General features: G+C 49.4%; 1 protein-coding gene across 20 annotated transcripts in view; it reads right to left on the bottom strand.

Annotated features, from left to right (window-relative positions):
* The window catches only part of RBPMS (RNA binding protein, mRNA processing factor), a 171,540-nt gene that overhangs the window by 43,319 nt on the left and 104,184 nt on the right, over nucleotides 1–24,037 (bottom strand). For 17 of the 20 annotated variants that reach the window (XM_089327301.1, XM_089327298.1, XM_089327302.1 and 14 more), the window contains one exon: nucleotides 13,557–13,707. The exons of the other annotated variants lie outside the window; for them this stretch is intronic. In XM_089327301.1, coding sequence (XP_089183427.1) covers nucleotides 13,557–13,707 — 151 coding nt within the window. The remainder of the gene's footprint in view (nucleotides 1–13,556; nucleotides 13,708–24,037) is intronic. 20 annotated transcript variants of the gene reach the window in all.

The following is a 24,037-nucleotide window of genomic DNA, read 5'->3' as shown; positions in this document are numbered from 1 at the left end:
GCACACTGAGGCTGGCCTGAGCCCACACGAGGTGGGCACTCCAAAGCTCTGGCCGCTGGGAAATGGTGCTATTTCCTCCCATCAGTAAGATGCCACCCCAACCGTGCCCCTGGGCAATCAGAGAAGAAACAGGACTTGTCGTCCTCTGCAAGCACCTGTGAACACAGACGCTTCCCAACCACACTCAAGAATAACGAAAGGGACTGAAAAAACAAATGAAAACAACAAACAGTGACCACACATGAGGGACGAATCTCTCCTGCTGAAAATCTGCAATAAATGGGAAAAATAATGAAGTCAGCTTTCTTTGAGGAACTATACTTGAGGAAAACAGAATTACAAAAATCATCATCGTGCTATTGGAATAATGACAAGATCAATGGATGAAACCACAATGGGACGCATTATGCAGTACACAGCACCTGCAGCGATGCATTCTCGCCCAAGAACTGCAAACCTGAATTAACCAGGCCTTTCTGAACAATGAAGCCATTAAGTTTACAGAAAGTAAAGGGGACACGGGAACAAGCCAAAGGATACCAAAAAAGGAAGGAAACAGACAGATTCAGAAGGAGGGCCCTTTCCCAGAAGGCAGCCGCTTTTCTCGGCAGACCAGTGACATAGTTAGGGAAGAGAGGCTGTGCAGATGAGAGGCACTGCAGACACAGAGCAAGCACACTGACCCAGCACAGACTGAGAGGACAAGGGCAAAGCCATGATTCTAAACAGTGGGGAAACTTGGTAACTATTAAATATGAACGATGGGCTTCTGGGATTGATTGTAACAGTCTCTCTATAGTTTGGTTTATTTGAAAATGGTTGGCGGGGAGGAAAAGCTGGTGCTATATAGTAGTGGGTTAAGTTTCTGCCTGCAGTGCCGGCATCCCATGTGGGTGCCGGTTGGAGTCCCAGCTGCTCCACTGCCGATCCAGCTCTCTCTATGGCCTGGGAAAGCAGTGGAAGATGGCCCAAGCACTCATGTGGGAGACCCGGAAGAAGCTCCCGGTTCCTGGCTTCAGGTGGGCCTGTCTTCGGCTGTTGCAGCCATTGGGGCATGAACTAGTGGATGGAAGACCTCTCTGTCTGCAACTCTACCTCTCAAATAAATAACAGAGTTGGACTGGAAGAGGAGCAGCCAGGACTCAAAATGGCTCCCAGATGGGATGCCAGTGCTGCAGGCCGGGGCTTTAACCCACTGTGCCACAGTGCTGGCCCCAATATATCTTTAAAAAAAGAAAATACAAAGAGTGAGAGAAAGTGAAACGTCCCTCTCTGCCAAAAAGAACTCAAACACAAACCACGGAGACACCCATCTCCTCTGTATTGTGACTTTAAAAAGCATTTTCTTCTGTAAACTTGCAAAGCGGACTGTGGACACGGACGCCCCATGCCAAATGCGATTTCTGTTATCCAGGGTCTGCTTGCACCAGCAAACACACCTCATCTTCTTCCCCCAAGTCACTGAAGACTTTCAACAGAGGCTTTCCTTCCCAACTGAACTCGGGCCTCCGGGTGGGGCACAACAGGTGGGCGGTGTCTCATTAAAACATCTTTCTCTGCTGACCAGGAGAGAGACAGAGACGGGGAGGGGGAGAGTGAGAGGGAGAGACAGGGAAAGAGAATGTGTGTGTGTATATGTCTATGTGTATATATATACACGTGCATGTGTGTATACATGTATGTGTGTGTATATGGGTGCATGTATGTATATGTGCATATATGGGTGTGTGTATGTATGTATATGTGTGTGTATATATGTGTGTGTGTTTGGCAGGGAGGATGAGAATCAGCAATCCCCTTATTCTCTGTATGCTTTCACCCACCTGTCACATGGCTCAATGAAATGATGGCTTGAAAGCAATCATACTGCTAGCCAACTGCGTAAACCTAAAGCCCTGAAATCCCACTCAGCCAGGTGGGCATGAAAGTACAGCAGAGGAAACCCCAGTCTGGCCAACACATTTCTTTCAGCATTGAAGGACCAGGAGTAGGGAGAGGACCCGGCAAACCTGTGCCTGGAATCCCAGGCACAAAATCTGACATCACGAATGTCATGTTGTTTCAAGCCAAAAACAAAAAAAGCTCCTCAAACCAGAAACAACCCCCACATCCCTGCCACCAAAGAGCACAGGAAACCAACATGCCCTCCCATATATCCATTTCTCGAGTTCGCTAATTCCAGAAATGTTTCTCTCAAGTGGTAAGAGCAGCACGCAGGTGGAGTGAAAAGCTGGCAATGGTTTCCTCTCCCATCACGTTCCTGAGATCCACCCTAACAGCCCTGGTGGGCGGCATCACTTTCTATTTCTTTCTCTGCACTCTTCAGCTTCACTGGGTCATAGCTGTCTTGTGCTCCTACACTGTTGGTGGCTACTGCCTCAGCCTGTAGAACCTTGTGCACATTCTCTGCCCACTGGCATCTCTCTCTTCAACTAAAGGGTTAACAGTACCTCCTGAGAGTCTCAGCCTTAGACTGCAGTCCCCTTACAGGCCCCTCTCCCTCACTACCAGGTAAATACCGGAGCAGAACTGTGTCTTATTCAGCTTTTTAATCTCTCACCGCCCCTCAAATGTTTGCTAAGCTCAAGTGAGAAAACTAGAACAGGAACTCAGTATAACTTCCTGCACAGAGCTGTTAATGTTTGACCAGCTTGATCTCCTGGACCTGCTGAGGGGGATTTAATGACAACACAGACAGACACTCCTCCACCCTCAGCCACTAATTAACCTGTTCTGTGCACAGATGCTGCTGCTTCTCTGCATCTCAGTGGCACACACAGTGCACAGGGCCCTGGGCCTGCACAGGTGACACTGCACCACTGTCTACCTCCGTCACTCTCCTACACTTCCCCCAAGAACAAGAGCCCGACCTACACACACTCCATTGTATGGACCTGCTGTATATATACTGATACAACCTGGCAGGTGTGATCCCACTCATACAAACAACTCTGCAAATCTGTCTATTCCCCCACGATGTTCAACACTTTGAGCTACTACGGCCAGATGTAACACCTGCTCCAAGTCTATAGCAGACATCTAACTTTAAATGTTCGAGAGGATTTTCAACTTTGGTTCAGGACACCGTGGCAACTGTAAAACTTTTGAAGGACTCGAAAGAACCTTTGTTCATGTAGGTTTGGGATTTATTATTTATCATTCTAAAAGATAAAAATGATATTAATTCAGAGCAGGGGTTTGGCATAGTGGTGAAGTTGCCATTTGGGATGCCCACATCCTATTATCAGAGTGCCTGGTTCAAGTCCCCACTGCTCTGCTTCTGATCCAGTCTCCAACTAATGTAGACTCTGTGATGCCTTGTGTACTTGGGTCTCTGCCACCCACACTGGAGATATGTTTGAGTTACTGGGCTCCTGGCTTTGACCTGGCCCAGCCAGGGCTATTATGGACACTTGGTGGGGTAAGCCAGCAGATGGAAGATCGATCTCTCTGCCTTTCAAATAGAATGAAAATAAATGCTAAAGTATGAATTCATTTAAAAAGCCTCGTTTATATATTAATACAAACTAGGTATTCCAAAACAAGAAAAGTTTAAATCTTTGCAAATCTCTTTAGTATGTGGCCATAGGGAACAACTGGATTCTTGTATCTGCTTTTCTTTGAACTGGTTCTCTTTAATGGGGTGTTGGTGTCAAGTGTTGGCCTAACCCACTGTGCAACAATGATGGCCCCTCGTTATGCAACTTATAAAACTCAAATTCACTGACATTAACCACAATTTGTTGAGACACTAACTCATGACGGCAGACAGACATTTTCAAAAATTTCCTTTTGTTTTGAAATTCAAATTTTATTATTGGCAATAAACACATGTTGCTTTCCTTGAAAAACAAAAACAGTCTGATCTCATAAATTTTCAAGAGAAAGTCTGCCAAATATCTGAGTGTGGATAACCACAGCTTATCGGTACCAAGGGAGCACAGCAAGAGGCACCGGCTCGCTCCAGGAGGAGTTCACGTACACACCGTGTTTTGTCACACCAAATCAGCGAGACTGGCACTTGAAGCTGAAAACGAACATGCTGTAATTCCTTCAAAGATTTCCCATCTCCTGGCCTTTTCTCTACTACATCCCACTGGCCCTGGTTCGGCCAGCAGACGGCAGCAGAATCACTGGCCCTTGGCACACAAAAAGGGTCCGAACCCCTGGCCTAAAGGCTCCCAACTGCTTCTCTCCACACCTCTTGCCATTTCAGCCCCTCCCATCAAAACCCTCAACCTCAGCACCTGGGGGCCAGCAAAAGGGGGACAGAGGGATTGGCGCCCTTCCTTCCCACCTGGCCAAGGGTGGGAGGGGAGGGGGCGCCTCCCCTCCCCGCACACCTACCCAGTGCCATTCCGGGTCACAGGGGGAAGACACTCGAGGGCAGGTCCCTTCTAAAGGGACCACTACTCAAGCTGCTCCTAGACACCCACCCACAGGTTCAACTGTTCTGCCCCTGCTCCCGTCCCCCGGGCACAGCGGCCCGGAGCTCAGGGAGATACCGCCATGCCCAGCAGGCTCCTTGCTCTCCCTGGCAGTTCATCTTGGAGAAACTTCTCAGAGTGGCACCTGAGACCCTCACGCTGCACCTGCCCTCCACCCCGAGGCATTAAAAAAAAAAAAAAAGAAAAAGAAAAAAGCAGAGTGTGTGGGGGGGATGCATGTGGGGAGAGGCCCCCTGCTCCGCCCTGCCGCACACAAGAATGCATGTGCTGGTTCACTCCCCAAAATAGCCGCGGAAGCCAGGAGACTGGATGCTATCCAAGTCTCCCACTGGTCTCGCCACCCTCCACTGCTTTCTCAGGTGCGTCAGCAGGGAGCAGGGTGGGAGGCACAGCAGCCGGGACTGGACCCAGGGCTCCTCTGCCGAACGCTGCAGTGGCAGACGGCAGCTTAACCCGATGCACCACAGCTCCGGACCCTGTGGTCCTACTCTGCAACAGCAACATGGATGAGGCACGGCCGTGGTTACAAAGCGCAATGAAAACACGATTTTACAGTCTAAGGAGAGGGCTCAAGGAAGGAGGAGACGCGGCCCATTTCTCCAATACAGAGAGGCCGAGACTGTGATCGTGTGGGAGTTGCACCTGTCAGATTTGTTCTCTTAAACTGGACTGAATCATTTTCTCTAAATTACAGACCCAACATCTTACTAGATAATCCCTCCCGTTTCTACATTATTTTTGCCTTTTTTCAACTGCAGAACCAGGTTTTTCTCTCTCTCTTTCAAATGTATTTGAAAAGCAAAATAACAGAGAGATGAAGATCTTCCATCTGTTGGTTCACTCAAATGCCTACAACAGGCAGGGCTGGGCCAGGCCAAAGCCAGGAGCCAGAACCGCACCTGGGTCTGCCCTGCAGGTGGCAGGGACCCAGGTCCTTGGGCTGTCATCTGCTGCCATTCAGGCACCTCAGCAGGAAGATGGACTGTAAATGGAGGTGGGACTTTATCCCAAGCACAGCAGTACAGAATGTGGGCTAACCCGCTGCACAACGCCTGCTCCAGACCAGACCACATCTCTTTTTAAATTTTTTTTTATTTTTTGCCAGGCAGAGTTAGACAGTGAGAGAGAGAGACAGAGTTACAGACAGTGAGAGAAACAAAGAGAAAGGTCTTCCTTCCATTGGTTCACTCCCCAAATGGCCACCATGGCTGGCGCTGTGCCGATCCGAAGCCAGGAGCCAAGTGCTTCCTCCTGGTCTCCCATGCGGGTACAGGGGCCCAAGCACTTGGGCCATCTTCCACTGCACTCCCGGGCCACAGCAGAGAGCTGGATTTGGAAGAGGAGCAACCGGGACTAGAACCCAGGGTGCCGATACCGCAGGCAGAGGATTAGCCAAGTCAGCCATGGTGCCTGCCCCAGAACCACATCCCTTAATCCCATCTCATTTACATAAAATCAAGAAAGGCTTTTTGCTACTCTGTTCCTGTCTCTAAAAGCTAAAAGTAAACAATCTCTTGCCATTTTCTCACCAGGCTGTGGGACTCCACAAGGAAGAACTGCCTATGGGCACATCGGCTCCTTACCCACCAAGTCAGTGGACTGCTTATGTTGGCTTCCTAGCACAGATGTCTCAAAGGAGTGCACACCATGAGTTTTTTTTTTTTTTTTTTTTTTTTTTGCAGGCAGAGTGGACAGTGAGAGAGAGAGACAGAGAGAGAAAGGTCTTCCTTTGCCGCTGGTTCACCCTCCAATGGCCGCCGCTGCAGCCGGCGCACCGCGCTGATCCTGGCAGGAGCCAGGAGCCAGGTGCTTTTTCCTGGTCTCCCATGGGGTGCAGGGCCCAAGCACCTGGGCCATCCTCCACTGCACTCCCTGGCCATAGCAGAGAGCTGGCCTGGAAGAGGGGCAACCGGGACAGAATCCGGCGCCCCAACCGGGACTAGAACCCGGTGTGCCGGCGCCGCAAGGTGGAGGATTAGCCTATTGAGCCACGGCGCCGGCTACCATGAGGTCTTAAGATCCCAATCCATGACAAACAGGGCCAGAACTGTGCCTTCTCCCGCATGCTCATTTCCATGTGAATGATTCGAAACACCCCTAAGTGAACTGTTCGTATGTCATCCATTTATAAAGTCAGGAGGTAAGTAACCCACTCCTTATAGAACTAAGGTACATACACGGTTCAAAGTTAGTGCTTGCATGCCTCCGATTATAGAGGCCAATTCACAATAGCAAAAGTATGGAGTCAACCCAGATGCCCATCAACTGGTCACTGCATAAAGGAAATCCATTATATATATTACTCAGCCATTAAAGAAGAAATGAAATCTCGCAACAAAATGGATGCAACTAGAGATTATTACACTAAGTGAAAGAAGCCAGCCGAAGAAAGGAAAATACCACGCTTCTGTTATTTGTGGAATTTAACAGAGAGACCATAAAAATTGTGTGTGTGGATGTCATATCATTTGGTATTTGGTTGTAAATACTACTTCACTGAAACATACCACGTAAGTGACAAAACACTTGTCTTTCCCCACATTAAAAAAAAATGGAGAAGAGGGAATAGTGAGGCCTCTTGGGGTACTAGTAATATTTTTTCTTAATTAGGGCTCTGGGTATGAGTGTGCTCAGAAGACCAAAAACATTTACAGGTACACTTATGTGCATTTCTTGATATGTACACTGTATTCCAATAAAACATTCAAACTTTTTAAAAAAGAAAGTGGCATGGATTAAAAATTTGTGCCCCTGAACTCATAATTATATTCCCGAAAGTCCTACATTACTGGTACTAGGACAGTGGAAATTTAATCCAATTATGACATTAAGAGGTAGGGGCCTTTGGGAAGTGATTGGGTTAGGTCATTAGGGTAGAGCTCTGGAAACCAAGTCCTGGGGGCTTTATAAGAGACAACACAGCCATGTTCAAACTGTGCTACCCAGGGACTCTGCCAGCAAGAATGCTGTCACCAAAAGCAGAACCAACAGTACCCAATTCATCATGAACTGTCAATCTCTAGAACCATGAACCAAAGTACCTTGATAAAGTCAACCTGCCTCAGGCATTTCACTATACTAGTGAAAAACTCACAAGTACAAGTGTTGACTCCAAGTTTATAAGATTCAGAAAAAAAAATTATTCGAGAGAGGGAGAGAGAGAGAGAGAGAGAGAGAGATCCCATCTGCCAAGTGTCTGCAAATGTGGGGGCTGGGCTGGGTCAAGGCCAGGAGCCCAGAACTCAATCCAGGTCTTCCATGTGGATGGCAGGGACCCAGTCTCCTTAGCCATCCCGGCGTCTGCACTACCAGGAAGCTGGAGGCGGGAATGGAGCCCAGGCACTTCCATGGGTGCCGAGGGCATCTTTACCATTAGGCTGAGCCTCTCAGTTTCTGAAGCAGCAAACCAGAGGGAATGAAGTGCACCAAACTAATGGCATAAAGAATTTCTTTACACTTTCCTGGACTGCTTGAAAATTCCTCTCCTCCGAGAAGCATGTATAATGTTTAGCACTAGGGTCTCCTGCAACATTTTGGTTTTCACTTGCATCATGCTCCTGGCCAGCGTGATCAGGTATAGGTACTGATGAGTCCAGACCCCATTCCTCTAAATAACACCTGCAGTGGTGGTCGGCCTGCGTGCTTCCCCAGCAGGTGCACATCCAGTCTTTCCCATGCTGTGTATCACTGCCCTGGCTCTGTGCCAGGGGCCCCAGGGAACCCCAGACAGGTTCAGGCTAACTCTCATCATGGCAGGGGACTGGACGGTTCAGATTTTGTATCTGCCTGGGAGGGCATGGGCTAGACCCTTTACAGGCCTTCCTCAACTTCCATGGGCTCTTGGCCAACAAAGGGCAGAACTCAGTTCCAGAGAGTGAGGGTCAGTATGGGAGAGGCGGGGAAGTTCCTGGGCTATGGCAGGCCAACAAGGAAGCGGTCTGATGACTCACCCAAGGGTTCCCCAGGTAGCTAAGAGAGCTGAGCCTCGGGCTGGGAAGGGGTGGGGGCAGGGATGAAGGAGCACAGTGTGTGAGCGGGAAGGAGATTTTCACTGCACAATTCCCTGGTCTATCAGTGATTCTCCAACCAAACTCCAGGTCAGAATCACCCACACAGCTTCGAAGAATGCAGAGTCTAAGTCTTAGACCAGCCCCACAGGAAGACGCACCACTGGAAACTTCTGGAACCCTTTAATATGGGCTTTGCAACATGAGAAAGGCGGTGGGGGGAGCGGGGGGAGGACTGGCATGGTTTCAGTGAAGGCTCTTGGAAGTGCTGGCTGCCTGCAGCTTTAAGAGCACGACTTTAGGGGCTGGCACTGTAGCAGAGCAGGCTAATCCTAATCCGCCACCCACAGTGCTGATATCCCATATGGCACAGGTTCAAGTCCCCGCTGCTTCACTTCCAATCCTGTTTCCTGCTAATGTGCCTGAGAAGGCAGCAGAGATGGCCAAGTGCTTGGGGCCCTGCACCCACATGGGAGAGCCAGAAGAAGCTCCTGGCTCCTGGCTCTGGATTGGCCCAGCGCCAGCCATTGTGGCCATTTGGGGAATGAACCAGTGAATGGAAGATACCTCTCACTCTCACTCTGTAACTCTGCCTTTCACGTAAATAAAGCAATCTTTAAAAAAAAAAAAGCACTACTTTAAAAGGTAAACAGTATAAACTCAGCAAAGGCACTTAGCCTTATAACAAAACTTACCAAATTCGAAACTTTACATATGTGCATTTTATTGTAGCAAAATCATCTTGATGCTACTATAAATTTTTAAAAATCCCCTCAAGCACACCTCCTGGGAATATGACCAGATAAAAAAAGCATAAAAATACGTGTGTGGCATCTTAAAAAACAATTCCACAGCATACTTCCAGATGTAGGCAAACTACAGGTCTCCTAATTCCGAGGACCAAAAGGCAGAGAGGCGCACACCCGCTAACGATCTCCGGGTACCATGCGGCCCTTCTCTGACTTGCCCATCGGTATTCAGATCGTCACAGTTGGATAGGCACACTTGGAAGTGCGAGCCGATAGCAGAGAAATCGGGGATACACAGAGCTCACGTCGCTAGACCCAAGGTATGAAGCTAGGTAACCGCAAGTCGGGGTTTAGAGGCAGGCTCTCGCACGTGCTGATACTGGCGTGCCAGGGCCACAGGCGGAGTGGCCGCTTACACACTAGCAATGTGCTCCGTCTCATTTCTAGGGGCTGCAAGTCCGGTGCTGGCAGGTGTGGCTGCTCCTCCTCCTGTGTCCCTCAACGTGCCCTCTTGTCTGCGTGCACACACACCTGCTGTCTCTTCCAGTTCTAGATGGACAGCAGTCAACCGGATTAGGCCCCTACACTAACGGCCTCGTTTGAGCTTAATCACCTCTACAAAAACCCGGTTTCCAAGCACGGGCACATCCTGAGATACCTGGCTGGGATTACAACTATGGATTTTAAGGCAGGCAAGTTGTTGACCAGGTCAACTCAGCCGACCCAGGCCTTCCTCAGTTTCTTCAATTCTGTTTATCAGAGTTTTGGGCACCCAGAATCGTCCTGTAACCAGGAGGAAAATAACAGAGAAGTGGTGACACACTCCTTGACATGTCTAAAGCAGAGTTTTTTGGCTACAGAACACAAGCTCCCTGGGTTACAAGAAGTCAGCTCCTCCAACATTTTCCCGCATCCCTTACCGACTGCTTTCTCCAAACTGTATTACATACGAAAGAGCATGAGGTGAAGCTCAAATGAACAGCAACGTAGCTAGGAAGGCAGAACTGCCGTCTGGGGACTGCAGGTGCATTTCGGCCATCCTTGCAAACACAAATGGCTACAGTGACACGATGACAACCCCTCAGAAGACCAACACCCGCTCTAACTAAGCGGCACTGCACAGCACACATGCACTGGTACACGACACACAGTAGGCCTGCGTCGTCTTCAGTGCAAGCCTAAGATACTGCTTCACTTAGTTCTCCAATCCCATGAGGAAAATATTATTTGCATTTTACAGGGGGCGGGAACGGGCGCACAGCAAGGTTAAACATTTTCATGATAGGCTGAGAAGTTTGTGACTAGCATGCAGAGCCAAAGCCTCCTTGACAGCTTCCAGCCTAAAGCCCAGGCTCTCCACGGAAGGCCGCCATGCAGCCCGGGAAGTTCCAGCACCTGGTTCCATCCCCCTTCAAGCTTGGCGGAGGATGCGCTCAGCAAACACGCCAGTGCAGTCTGGGAGACAGACTACACTGCAGAATCTGTGTCCTTTATGCGGGGCCAAGGTTTTCTCTAGGGAGCATCACTGGCTCCTTGGACTAAACGCTGTCATGGCATCGGCGAGTCTCCTTCTTCTCCAGGGTCTAGCACCCTGGATGCTCACGTAAGCTCGAGCGACTGCTTGTTGGACAGCCGAGTCACAGAGTGTTCTTTCTCCCTTGAAGGATGGCAAAGAGCGCTCTGCAGTCACTACCGAATGACAACACTAACAAGCAGCCGCATTCGGAGAAACTTCTCCTGTGGCCCAGAATGGAGAAGCCTGAATTCAGGGCTCTGTCAGTCCTAGGACTGTGGGATTCCCTCACAGACCACAGCTGACAGGGGATCAACTAAGCACCCCGAGTGCCGATCGTGTGCACTGGGCAACCCGACGGGCCCACGGGGACCCATCACGGTGGTCTCGCCCTGCTGTGCCTCCAGGAAAGCCACTTGTCTGTGCGTGTGACACGGAGTGTGGCAATCCCCAGGAGGAATGCAGACGGCCGATAAGGCTGCTCTGAGTCACAGCGGGGTTGCTGATCAGGGCCTCTATGTCATGAAAAGGAGCTATACTGAGAGAAATCACACTCGCTTTATTTTCTCGAGAAGATACTGTGAGCTGTCTGTATTTCCTCCCTTTTCCCTCAAGTCTGTCGTGCTAGGAGGAGCCAGGGAGCTTTTGCCACTGCCCAGGCACCGAGCAGACCGTTCCTGGGCTGCTCCGAGTGCAGGGGAGGGTGGGGGGTGGGGTGGGCAGCACTGGGGCTCTGCCCCTCGCTCCGGTTCCACGGCAGGCACCTGCGGGCGGGCAGTGCGTTCACCTGGCAGCTTCTGTACGCGCTGCCTTGAACCAGCTGCTGTCTCCCCTGCCTGCCTACTGCACAGGGCTTCGCCAGCAGATCCAAGAGACTTCTGACATTTTGAAAAGAAAAGCAGCAAAGGAAAGGATAACATTTCAGGTTCGCTACTGCTCCCCTTTCTGTCTGAACCAATCTCTTCAAAGGTCTCAGAAATCTGATGCAGGCAAATTCACTAAAAAAGAAAAGACTTACTCCAGGTTAACTTCTCTAACTGAAGGCGTTCTAAAAATACTCTTTTCTAGGCAGAGCATCGTTGTGTAGCAGGTTAAGCCACCGTCCGCACCACCTGCATCCCATATGGGCACCTGTTCAAGTCCTGGCTGCTCCACTTCTGATCTAGCTCCCTGCTAATGTGCCTGGGAAAGCAGTGGAAGATGGCCCAAGTGGTTGGACCCCTGCCACCCACGTGGGAGACCTGGAAGAAGCTTTGGGTTCCTGGCTTTGTCCTGGTACAGCCTTGGCCGTTGAGGCCATTTGGGGAGTGAACCAGCAGATGGAAGATCTCTCTCTTGCTATGTCTGCCTTTTAAGTAAAATAAAAAAGTACATATCTTAAAAAAATACCCATCTAATGCCTTGCTCAAGAGAGAAAATAAAGAAGTAGACAAATGTCTCCTTAGTTCTATAAACAGCCAAATCTAAATCTCAATTTATCTACTCAGTGTAATCCACCAGTATTAAATATAGACAATATACAAAGCACTGGGCTACCCCTTGAAGACTTATGTAAGGAATGCCGGGTAATCCCCTGTATGGCAGCGGCACTACGAAATGCAACTTTTGTTTAGACTTCCTTCTCCAAGAGGTCTAAAGTTTCCCTACAACGTGGAAGAACAAACTGATTTTTCTAACTTTTATGTTAAAACGCGCTGGGGGAGAAGCTCTTATCTATGACTCTCCACTGACACACTCAGGCTTTTAAAAGACCAAGTGAGCTCAGAGTGACTAACTTCCACCATGACCTGATTAACTCTGACATGAGCCCTTCAATCTCAACACGGAGAGCTGAAATGTGTCCTCAGGGAGAGCGGGAAGATGACCGTATTCACATGGCTCAGCAGGAGGATCTGCAAGGTGAGACAGAGACGTGGCCGCTAACGACAAGTCACGCGGGCTTCCTGGGGTGCCCTGCCCCAGTACGCCACGCGGGACTCTGCAAACTGAAAAGCTATTCAAAGGCCAACGCTGTGGTCTGGCCATTCGGCTGAAGCAGCTCATTAAGGCTTAGCAATTAGCCAGCGTCCTTACCCGGTTCATTTAAAACAGGAAGCCCTGAATTTCCTTAAGGCTTCGCTAGTGTTAGTCCACCAGAACTGACTGTTCAACTACAGGAATTCTTTGTGTGTGATTACTTTTCCCCTGAGAGTTATGGCTAAACTGTTCTCAAAAACAGAATCTCCTAAGACCCGCCTCTTTCACTTTTTTCCCCCATTTATTTGAAAGGCAAATTGGTAAGAGAGAAATCTTCCATCTGCTGGTTCACTCCCGAAATGGCCACATCAGGGGCACTAGCACTTGGGCTATCTGCTGCTGCTTTCCCAGACGCGTTAGCAGGGAGCTGGATCAGAAGCGGAGCAGTGCTTGTATGGGATGCTGGCACTGCTGGTGGTGGCTTAACCTGCTCTGCCACCATGGCGGCCCCACCTCTTTCACTTTTGATAGACACAGAACTGAAGCCTTTGAACACAAGGAGAAAAGTGAATGCTGAGCACCAGCTCCGACGTCCAAGGAGCGGGGGAACAGAGGATTCCTACCGCAAAGCAAACAGGGGCGGACTCACAGTGGTCAGCATCACACTCGGGAAACCCACTGCACAGCAAGCACGAGTTTCAGGGTACGGGTTCTGCTCAGGCCACACCCTCTCCGGGGCAGCCGGTCACGACAAGAATGCTGGGTTTGGAACTCAGACAGGCGGAGAGGACAGGAGACTCCACGCCCAAGGAGTCACCTCACACACAGCAGCCTGTGCTCAACCCCTGGCTTCTCTTCCCAAAATAAAAGTGGATCCACTTACACGGCTCTCTGGCGATGAACTGAGGTACAGTGTTGGGCAGAGGAGTGCTGGGGTTTGGAGTCCCTACTAGTTTGTTCTTGGCCATCTTCGTGTTTGCCTTAGCAAACTCGAGTCGTAGTGTTTGCGGTATTTCAGGATCGAAGCGGATGCCCTTTGGAAATAAAGAACAAATGGGAGATGTTTTCATTTCCTTCGCGTCAAACCGGATTGGTGACAAAATAAACACACCAGCACACCCTGGCCTGTCCCTAAAAAAAAAAGGCCAAGGAGAGCTCTCACTCTCACCGCTTTCAGGGAAATACACAAAAATGCACAGCACGGAGGGTCCAGAAAAATCAAGGAATTTAGCTTAATTACAAACTTCAGTTACCGGGATTTTCAACAAATTCCTTTCTTCTGGGAAGAAAAAAAAAAAAACCTTTCTGGTTCAACTTTCAAATTTTGGGTCAGCAAATTCCTAGCACCATTAACAACTTTGAGGAACCGGCCACCAGCAAGAATGAAAACTGTGACTGATCCCACGAGAACGGAGTACTGTGTAGCTCTGACACCTGGTATCCAGGAGGCTGGGGCGGCCACCGGCGTCCACACACTGAAGGACAACAGAGTTAATTTCTCAGTGCTCTTCATTGCCTATAGGTGGAGAACAAGATTCCCACCCCCTGTCTAATCACGGAACTTTATAACGGTAACACAAGTACTCTGCGTTCCTCAGGAGGTAGGAATGAAACGGCTGTCAGATTTCAATGTAACAAATGTCCTTTGATTCCAGTTAGCTTATAAACTCATATAAAATCTAAATGCCTTGCTGTAGCAAAGCTCTGACTTTGATTAGAGTTGGCTTGCTGGCTGCAGAAAGATTACACAGGCCAAAGGGAACAGTAATTGCCAATTACCCTTGATCCTATTATTGCAGTTTAGCAAAAACCAATCACATTCAACAAAACCAACCACTGACACTGTTAAAAGACAAGATTCAGGCACAGCAGGTTAAGCTGCTGGCATCCTGTATCCGAATGCAGTGAGAGTCCCAGCTACCCTCCTTCCGACCCAGCTCCCTGCTAACGTGCCTGGGAAAGGAGAAGATGGCCCTGGGCCCCTGCCACCCACGTGGGAGACCCGGATGGAGTTCCAGGCTCCTGGCTTCCGCTTGGCCCAGCCCTGTACACACATGGACCTGAGGGCACCGGATGTCCTCAAGGATAGAGTAAGAACTTCTCATTCCGTAGCCCAGGACTGGGCGACTCTGCACGTCACAGGCTCAGCTTCAAAGACCCAAAGATAAGGCTGTGAACGATGTAGTCTAGGCAGTGAGAGGTGGCAGCCAGGGGTGGGGGAGGAGGAGAGAGGTCCTCAGGTGTCACAGCCACAGCACCTGAGCCCCACCTTCCGGGGGGGGATTTCTTCAGGGTCTGGAGTGAAGCATTCTGAGAGGGAACCACCAGAGGGTGGTGGGCGGGAGGAGGGGAGACCCCATGCACAGGTCTCCCCGCTGCCACACGGGATGTCCCCGCGGCCGAAGAACACAGCAGTGAGTTCTCGGTGAATGCTCCTTTTTGGGGTGCTAGCGGGGGAGCTCGGTGCCGTAAGTTCTAGACCAGGACTGTCTAGAAGGGAAGAGACAGGGCTGTGTTGTGACACAGCACCAGCTCTGGCCCGCGCCCACCGCCAGGCCTCTCACAGGGCTTCCGAGCTAGGACTGTGATCCCCAGGGGAGGATTTCCAAATATGGCGCTGAAGAGCTGGGCCTGTGCAGCGCGGCCCCTGGGAAAGACGCGGGCCTCCACCTCCACGTGCTGAGACACACAGAGTGCTGGCCTGCCAGCTGTTTCACCCTCCCCGAGCAGAAGCTACCCCGGAGCCCCAAGCCCACAGTGACGCAGCAGCCAGGCAGCGCAGGGCATCCTGGGGCCTGGCCGTGGTCCCCTGGGACCCCCGCGCCTCCCACAGCAAGGCTGCACATCTGCCGCTCCGGAGTCAGCCGAGGCTCCGCACCCGAGCTCGCCCGGGACACAACCTGGGCTGGCAGTCTGCATCAGAAAGCTCTGGTCCGCTCCCCGCCCCCCTCATCTTGTCTGAGCTAAAATAACAACAACAGCATGTTCCAGAGCAAAGTTCCAGCATCCTCGTTTAAAAAAAAAACCAAAAGTTAAAATGACCTAATTTGCTTGGCAGCTTATGCAGAGGCAGAGGCTTAGAATACAAGCCACATTCCTCCAACATCTTTACCAGCAACACCATATTTGGTAACCAATATCCTGCTCCGCTGAGTTTCTATCCGTAGAGGTCAGTGAAGCCAAAAACTGTTTAAATGCCAGAGGAGGAGGAAGAGGAGGAGGAGGAGGACACAGAGAGGTGCAGGGGGAGCGAGAGCGTGGAAGAAGAGGAAGACAAGGGGAGAGGAAGAAGCAGACAGGAAGCAGTCATGAAAAAGAAATGCCTTGTGCTTTTAATTAAAACCTAGCGAGCGTCTTCTCTGGCTACAGTACGCTCACACCGAATGCTGTAGGATAAGGTTACTGCCAAGTGACAACCTTCCTCTTCCTTATCTACGCATGGACAATCGGTAATACATGAACTTCAGGATAACACGTTACCAGCAAACAGCTGGGTGTGACCAACCGGCTACGCTGACTGCCAACTGGCTCAACCAATCCAGGCTCGGCAGATGGTGAGCTCTCCGCCCAAGGCCAAGCCATGGAGAAGACAACATGGCTAACAACATAATGGCTGCCTGTGTATCTAAGGTGATGCCAGACAGCTTTGCGCAGGGCAGAAAAGGCCTGGGGAGCCATGGGAAGAGCAGAAGTTCAACAGGTGGCAGTCCAGGAAAGGGCTCAGCAAATTCCTATGGGACAGGATGCAGCGAGGATGTGTGCTGGGGGCGGCCAGAGGCAGATGGCTGCACCAGCAGGCTGGGGGAAGATAATAAAGGACCTCGTGGGCCCTACTGGGAGACTTGCTAAGGAGCACTGGGACGCCCCCACCCCCAAAACATTCGCCTCTGTGATTTGTGTGGGCTGGAACCTGAGCAGCTGCATTTCCAACACGTTCCCAGGGAGTGCTGATGCTGCCAGTGGAGGGCGCTACTAGTGGCAGGAAAAGATGAGCTCCATGGAGGGGCAGACCCAGATCAGGCGTGAAGCAGGCAGGGGGGTTCCAGTGCGATGGCCCACCTGCTGGTCCCTCTGTGGGAAGGGCCCTGGGGGTTGGTCTCAGTGTCCTGCACGGAAGCATGGTTACTATGTCCGGGACAGATGCTGCCCACAGTGATGAGATGTGTTTGTTCTTCTGGGAATATCAAGCGTGAGTGTGCAGGTAACGAAAATGGAGGTGGCCAGGGCTGAGTCACCTCGATAGCTCTGCAAACTATCGGCTACCCCAGGGTCCTCACAAATGGCCAGCCCAGGCCGGCGCCGCGGCTCACTAGGCTAATCCTCTGCCTGCGGTGCCAGCACCCTGGGTTCTAGTCCTGGTTGGGGTGCCAGTTCTGTCCCAGTTGCTCCTTTTCCAGTCTAGCTCTCTGCTGTGGCCCGGGAAGGCAGTGGAGGATGGCCCAAGTGCTTGGGCCCTGCACCAGCATGGGAGACCAGGAGGAAGCACCTGGCTCCTGGTTTTGGATTGGCGCAGTGCGTGGGCCGTAGCGGCCATTTGAGGGGTGAACCAACGGAAGGAAGACCTGTCTCTTATTGTCTAACTCTGCCTGTCAAAACAAAACAAAACAAAAACCAAATGGCTAGCCTATCAGTCCTTGACAAGGAGATTTAGAGGCAACAAAATCATCCGTTTACAGAAAAAAACTGGTGAGACTGGGGCAGACCTGGGCACACTTATTTTAAAAGGCCATAAATGGGACAATCAGTCTGTTACTAGTAACATGTGGTGACCAACATGATGGGGGACAGAGGGCAGGAGGTACACATCTCTGTACAATTTTGTCTGAAATTTTTATATACATACATAATTAAAAAAATGTTTATTTACTTGAAATGCACAGTGACAGGGTGGGAGGAGAGACAGATATCTTCCATCTCAGTTCACTTCCCCAGATGCTTATAATATCCAAAAGCCAGGAGCCTGAACTCCATGTGGGCCTCCCACATGGGTGGCAAGAACTGAAGGGCTGGAGCAGTAACACCTGCTGCCTGCCACCATGCACCTTAGCAGGAAGGTGGATCAGAAAGGGTGGGCGGACTCCATCCTAGGCACTGGATATGGGATGTGGGTGTCCTGAGTGGCAGCTTAGCCCTATGCACCACACTGTCCCCCATTTTATTTCTTAAAGTCATAATTGATAAGATCCGTTAGAGATTTAAAAACGAAAAGAGGGAGAGATCTAGAATACGTGATTTCCCACGGAGGGGTAGCAGAGCCGGGGCAGAACAACACCCAGCCAGCGAGGTCGGTCTTTTCTGTTTTTAAGCTTTATTCGGAAATGTCATTTATAGAAAAGCTGCAGGCTCTTCCTTTTACACAGCTGTGGAGCTTTTGCCCTTGACTGTGTGATAGTAAATTACAAGGAGGATGCCCCGTACCCTCCACTTCAGTTGGTTTCCTAAAATCAAGGACACCTCTTCATTTTCCTGATCCAGAACGCAATCCAGAATCACACCCATCTGCTTCGTCTCCTTTCATGTGGAAAATTTCTTCCGTCCTCGTCTTTCGTGACCTTGGCGTTTTAGAAGAGCACAGGACATTTACTTTGTAGAATGTCCCTCCGTTTGGGTCTAAGATTATGCATTTTGAGCAGGAATATCACAGAAGAAATGTGTCCTACTCAGTACATCCTACTGGGAGGCACCCGTGATTTCTGGCCCCTAATAGTGACATATGTTTTCCTCTTAAAACCAGTAACTATATTACAGAAAGACATCTGAAGACCACAGAAATCTGTTCTCATCAAATCTACTAGTTTTGACATCTACGAATGGCTCTTACCTGAAGCAATCATTACTGTCATGGCTGCCAGATAGTACACTGGTCAGCTAAGCATCCCTTTGGCACACATCAGTTTCCTACTCCACTCTGTTTCACTTCCACCCTGTTCATTCATTCATTCACTCACATCAGTACTACAATTTATCAATCACTATTATTACTACAGTTGGCTTTCCTTACGCCTGAGCTCCAAATCCACGGATTCAACCAATTGCATTTAGAAAATTAAAAATAAATAACTTCATCTATACTGAACACGTACATTTTTTTCTTGTCCTTATTCCCCAGCATACAGTATGACAATGATTTACACTGTACTCGGCACTGTAAGCAAAGAAGAGATGATTTACAACACAGGGGAAGAAGGCGCTTGGCCTTTGTGGGTAAGGTGACTGCATCCCGCATCAGAGTGCCTGGGTTCAGTTCCCAGTTCCTTCCTACTCCTGACTCCAGCTTCCTGCCAGTGCAGACCCTGGGAGGTGGTGGGGATGTCTCATGTAATTGGGTTCCTGCCACCCACATGAGGGCCCTGCAGTGAGTTAATGATTCCAGCTTTGGTCCCCGAGTTGTGGGCCTATGGGAGCTTTCTGTCTCTCTCAAAGAAATGAAGTACACAGGAAGATGGGCTTCAGTTAAATGCAAGTATCTACCACTTTCCATAAGGGATTCTGCTATCTCCAGGGGCCCTGGAAGCAACCTCCCATGGAGACAGAGGGCTAAGTGTATTCTAGTGCTCAGACTGTATTAGGGTTGTATACATACACATACGTGTACAAAAACACGGGTGCCCAAATCCCTACCTACTTCTCTGTATCACTTAGGTATTTTAATGTGTTTAGATACATTAAAGTTCATACGGATAGCACCAATTCCACTCCTACACCAATGGTTTAACTGTAGCTTCTCCTTTGCATTATCTGTAACTACCCGGATACCAGGAATCACAGCTCTCATTGTCTACTACATAGTAAGTTATCTGTACAACCGAATGCCATTAAGTAGTTTCAGAATTGCTAACCAACAGCACTACAAAAAATAAGCCTATTAATTAAAGTTCAGTATTTCCTTATAGTTGTTTTTGTTATTAGCCTAAAACTGAATAGCCAGTATACACATTCAAGAATTCTTGGGGTCCCCTCTCCCCATTCCTTTCAGGGGCTGTGTGATGCACTTGAAAAACAGTTTGATTCATTTGATTCCACTGATATTCACTTTTGGGTCTCCTACTATCTTGCTGACTCAGTATTTTCTATTATATATTTCGCAGGTAAAACAGCTGAACCATTTTTAAAGTGGCTCCATCAACCCAGTCATCATTGTGTTTACTCGTCTTAGTGTGTTTTACGAGTGTTGAACAAAGCGCTGAAGAATGAGGATTTGAACTACTTCCTGGACCCCCAACCCAGCCGCTTGCAGGGACTTCCTGAAATACTGCCCCTCTTCACGGGAACTTCTGGGTAATCAAAGCCTTTTAATAACATTGACTGTAGCTATTTTTAAATTTAATGTTGCATTTTAAGTGAAATTTAGGAAATAAAGACAGTAAAAATAATCAGAGCTGAAAATGCAGTAAGAAACACCACTGTGAGTCAGGTTAACTCCTTGGCTGGAGCTCGGGGAGCAGATGGCCTCAGCCAAGCCGTGTCTGACGCCTCACTTTTCCTGGTGGATCCTGGGCCTCATGGGCAGATTCACAATATTCAAGGACACCACTCCACTAGGAGAAACGGCACGGAACTGCTTCCCTGCTGGGACGTAACACTTCAGGGCTGCCGCTGTGATGTAGTGGTAAAGCTGCCACCTACAGCACCAGCATCCCATATGGGTGCCAGTTCAAGTCCCGGCTGCTCCACTTCCAATCCAGCTCCCTGTTAATGCTCCTGGGAAAGCAGCAGAGGATGGCCCAAGTCCTTGGATCCTTGCACCCATGTGGGACACCCAGATGAAGCACCTGGCATTTGGGGAATGAACCAGTGACCTTTTTTTTTTTATTTTTTTGACAGGCAGAGTGGACAGCGAGAGAGAGACAGAGAGAAAGGTCTTCCTTTGCCGTTGGTTCACCCTCCAATGGCTGCCGCAGCCGGCGCATCGCGCTGATCCGAAGCCAGGAGCCAGGTGCTTCTCCTAGTCTCCCATGCGGGTGCAGGGCCCAAGGACTTGGGCCATCCTCCTCTGCACTCCCTGGCCACAGCAGAGAGCTGGACAGGAAGAGGAGCAACCGGGACAGAATCCGGTATCCCAACCGGGACTAGAACCCGGTGTGCCGGTGCCGCAAGGTGGAGAATTAGCCTAGTGAGCTGTGGTGCCGGCTGAACCAGTGACTTTCTAATGGATAAAATAATCATAAAAAAAAGAAAGTAACATTTCCCTGGGGCCACTCATTGTACAGCCAAAGGTCTCGGCTCTCCTCTGAGGGACAGCCAGGTCATTTATTCCTTGAAGTGACAGTGAAGGTCAAATCCTACCACAGCATCCTCCCCACTCAGATCCAGCCATCAGAGGGATCTCACACACACACACACACACGGAACCAGGTGAAACTCTACTGTATTATTTTGTGGGGAGAGTCTAGAATAAAAACAGACAAACAGCAGCAATGTCCTACGATTCAAGCCAGTGTGCTGCCAACAATTCCCAGGTTGATTCTAATCAGCTTCTCACTGTTTCTCCACGCCCAACCCCAGGTGGAAATGCATTTCAGCCCTAAGAATGCGGAGGTCCAGAAACTCCAGCCTGGCCAGCTGTCCACAAGGAAAAGGAGAAACAAACTCTCTCGCCTTAGCTTACAGGCCTTTAACCAGCTCACTCTTCCTAATACAGAATGAGAAAACCATCACCTCAGCGCACACACATTAACACCCTGCTCAGCTCTCCTGCAGCCTTCTGAATCCCCCACTGACGTCAGGGTGAATTCAAGGAGATTCCAGCCTGCCGTCCAGAGTAAGAACAAACCTGAGGAAGGCTTGGGTCAAGGTCAAGTGTGCCGCCAGTCAAGAGATGGCCTCATTTGTGCCAACCCTCCCCCATCCCCATCTTCCTTATCTTGCTTTTTGGTTGGAAATCCCAGATCCTGTGGGAACTGGAGTTCAGATCCGGATCTTCAGGTTTTCTCAGGCAGGGCGGCCTCATAACCTGTTGCTAAGGTCTTTGGCTCTCGGCCCTCCACCACGCGGCCGCGGATCTACCCCGCAGCCACAGAAGGCTTTTCTGATCGCAGACTGAGGCTGTGTGTCGAGTGTTCACATTGTTATTGCTCTTTATGAAGCTGGTCACTCTCACTCTGCAAGACGTAAGATGTCATGGACCTTGGTGGGGTTAGAGGTCAGTGCACTAAACCGATTTCCTTCCCATTCATCAGGGATGGCCAAGCGTTGAACAAGAGAGCTAAGCAAACCCGGCGGATCACCCTTAGCAGTGGTGCACACTCGGAAAGCTGTCCAAAGGGAGCAAGGAGCCCGGTGTTCAGGAGTGACAGTAGAGAATGATATATTCTGCTGAATGCATGGAGGTCTTCTAAGACACTGATACACAAACCCGCTGATATAAACTTACCCATCTGAACATCTCAGCAAGTGTTCTCTGCAAGAAACATACAGTGGTCCAACACCATGGCCCTGCCCTGCAGCTGACTGGGCCAGGTAATAAATATATGAGCCGAGAGAATGGTTTCTACTGCCAGTCTTGGTGCACTGCCCTCCAGTCACAACAGCGTAGGAACACGCCGAAAAGACCTCATCCATTCAATCTCAAAAATGCGAAGCAGCCAAACACTGAGGTCTATTTTATTCATGTCTTAAATTTCCACTGAACCAATTTAACTGAAAAATTCAATGGTCTGTTTAAAAAGTTGCCGAACTATGGTATGGTATTACAAGCATTTTAAATGACAGCTTTGCAATATAATTCATGTCCAATGTTCACCCTTGTACACATTATTACTCCATGATTTTCAGTATAGTCACAGAGTTGTGCAAGGATCACAATATAGCTTTTGAGTCTCCTCCAAAAGAAACTTCATGCTCACTGCTAGTTACTCCCCATTTTTCCCTCTTCCCCTCCAACCCTTGCCCCCATAATCAATAATTTAATTTCAATACCTACGGATTTCCTTACATATTCTGGGTATTGCATAAAAATGGAATAAAAAATATATAGTCTTTGTGATTGGCTTCTGTTACCTCGTATGTTTCCAAAGCTCATCCATGTTGTAGCTCATAGCAGTGCGTCAATATTTTTTATTGTTTAGCAATATTCTATTGTATGGATATACCACATTTATTTACCCATTCATCAGCTGATGGGCACTGGATTGCTTCGATTTTTTTTTTAAAGCTGGTGTGAACATCATGTACAAGCTGTTATGTAAATGTATGATTTCAATTTCTGGGAGCAGAACTGCTATACTGTTAAATATTTAACTCTACGCTAATTTTTTTCAAGAGCTGTGGCTATTTTCTGAAACAGCTCTACCATTCCATTCCTGATACAATGTGTGAGTAGCCCAATCCTTGCCAGGCTCTTGTTATTGTCTTTTTTATTTTTTATTTTAACTACCCTAGTGGGTGTGAAGTGATACCTCCTTGTGGTTTTGATTTACATTTCTCTGTGCTGTTCTATTTTAAAACATTCTCTAAAGAGGACCCGGAATAAAAGCCTTCTACTATTTTCAAAGAGCATTTTGGTCCCAAGAAAAGGAACTATCTAAGGCATTACAAATCTTTTGGCAATATAAAAGGAAAGGAGGTTGAAAGAACGGCCTTTCCATTTAAAAGTTAAAAATACGAGTTATAGATCTAAGCTGCTTTCTGAAAAGTATCGGCAGACAGGTCATTTCCATCAGAAAGTGGGGATATTCCAAGGACTCGCAGGGACCAAATTCTGTTTATAGGTTTTTGAGTACAGGCATCATGAAATGTTCAGCCAGATTAGAAACAGACTCTATGCAAGGCACACTCGGGTTTCCGCTCCGAGTCCGAGAAAACAATTGTTACATTCAGCTGCAGCCGCAGACCACTCAGGGTGGACAGCACCAGGGCCTCCCCTGGGTGATGCTGTGGGAGTCCCGTGCGTTCACTCAGAGGCAGCAGCGTGGGGGAAGTGAACAGCAGGGCTGCACGCCACAGACAGACAGGGTGGTGTGACAACCGGAGGAACTGGAGAGGGGGCGGGAGACCAATGCCACAATTCAAAAATTTCTGCCAACACAGACAATGGGCGAGTTGAAACTTTCTAGAATTTATAAACACATCGAGGTGTGCCGGTACAGAAGGGGGTAGGTTCTCAGATGGGCTAGGAGTAGAGGGCTATTACACAAAGCAGCAATTCTGGGACTGGCGCTGTGGGTAAAGCTACAGCCTGTGATGCTGACATCCCAAGTGGGCGACAGTCTGTGTCCCAGCTCCTCCACTTCCTATCCGTCTCCCCTGCTAATGGCCTGGGAAAAGCAGCAGTGGATGGTCCAAGTGCTTGGGCCCCTGCACCCCCGTGGGAGACCTGGCAGAAGCTCCGGGCTTCGGCCTGGCCCAGCCCTGGCCCAGGTGGCC

The sequence above is a fragment of the Oryctolagus cuniculus genome, chromosome 2 (genome assembly GCF_051225735.1).
Source record: "Oryctolagus cuniculus isolate XC-2025 breed Fujian yellow rabbit chromosome 2, ASM5122573v1, whole genome shotgun sequence".
NCBI lineage: Eukaryota > Metazoa > Chordata > Mammalia > Lagomorpha > Leporidae > Oryctolagus > Oryctolagus cuniculus.
The sequence above is the reverse complement of the archived record's forward strand: the minus strand, read 5'-3'. Positions and strand labels throughout refer to the sequence as shown.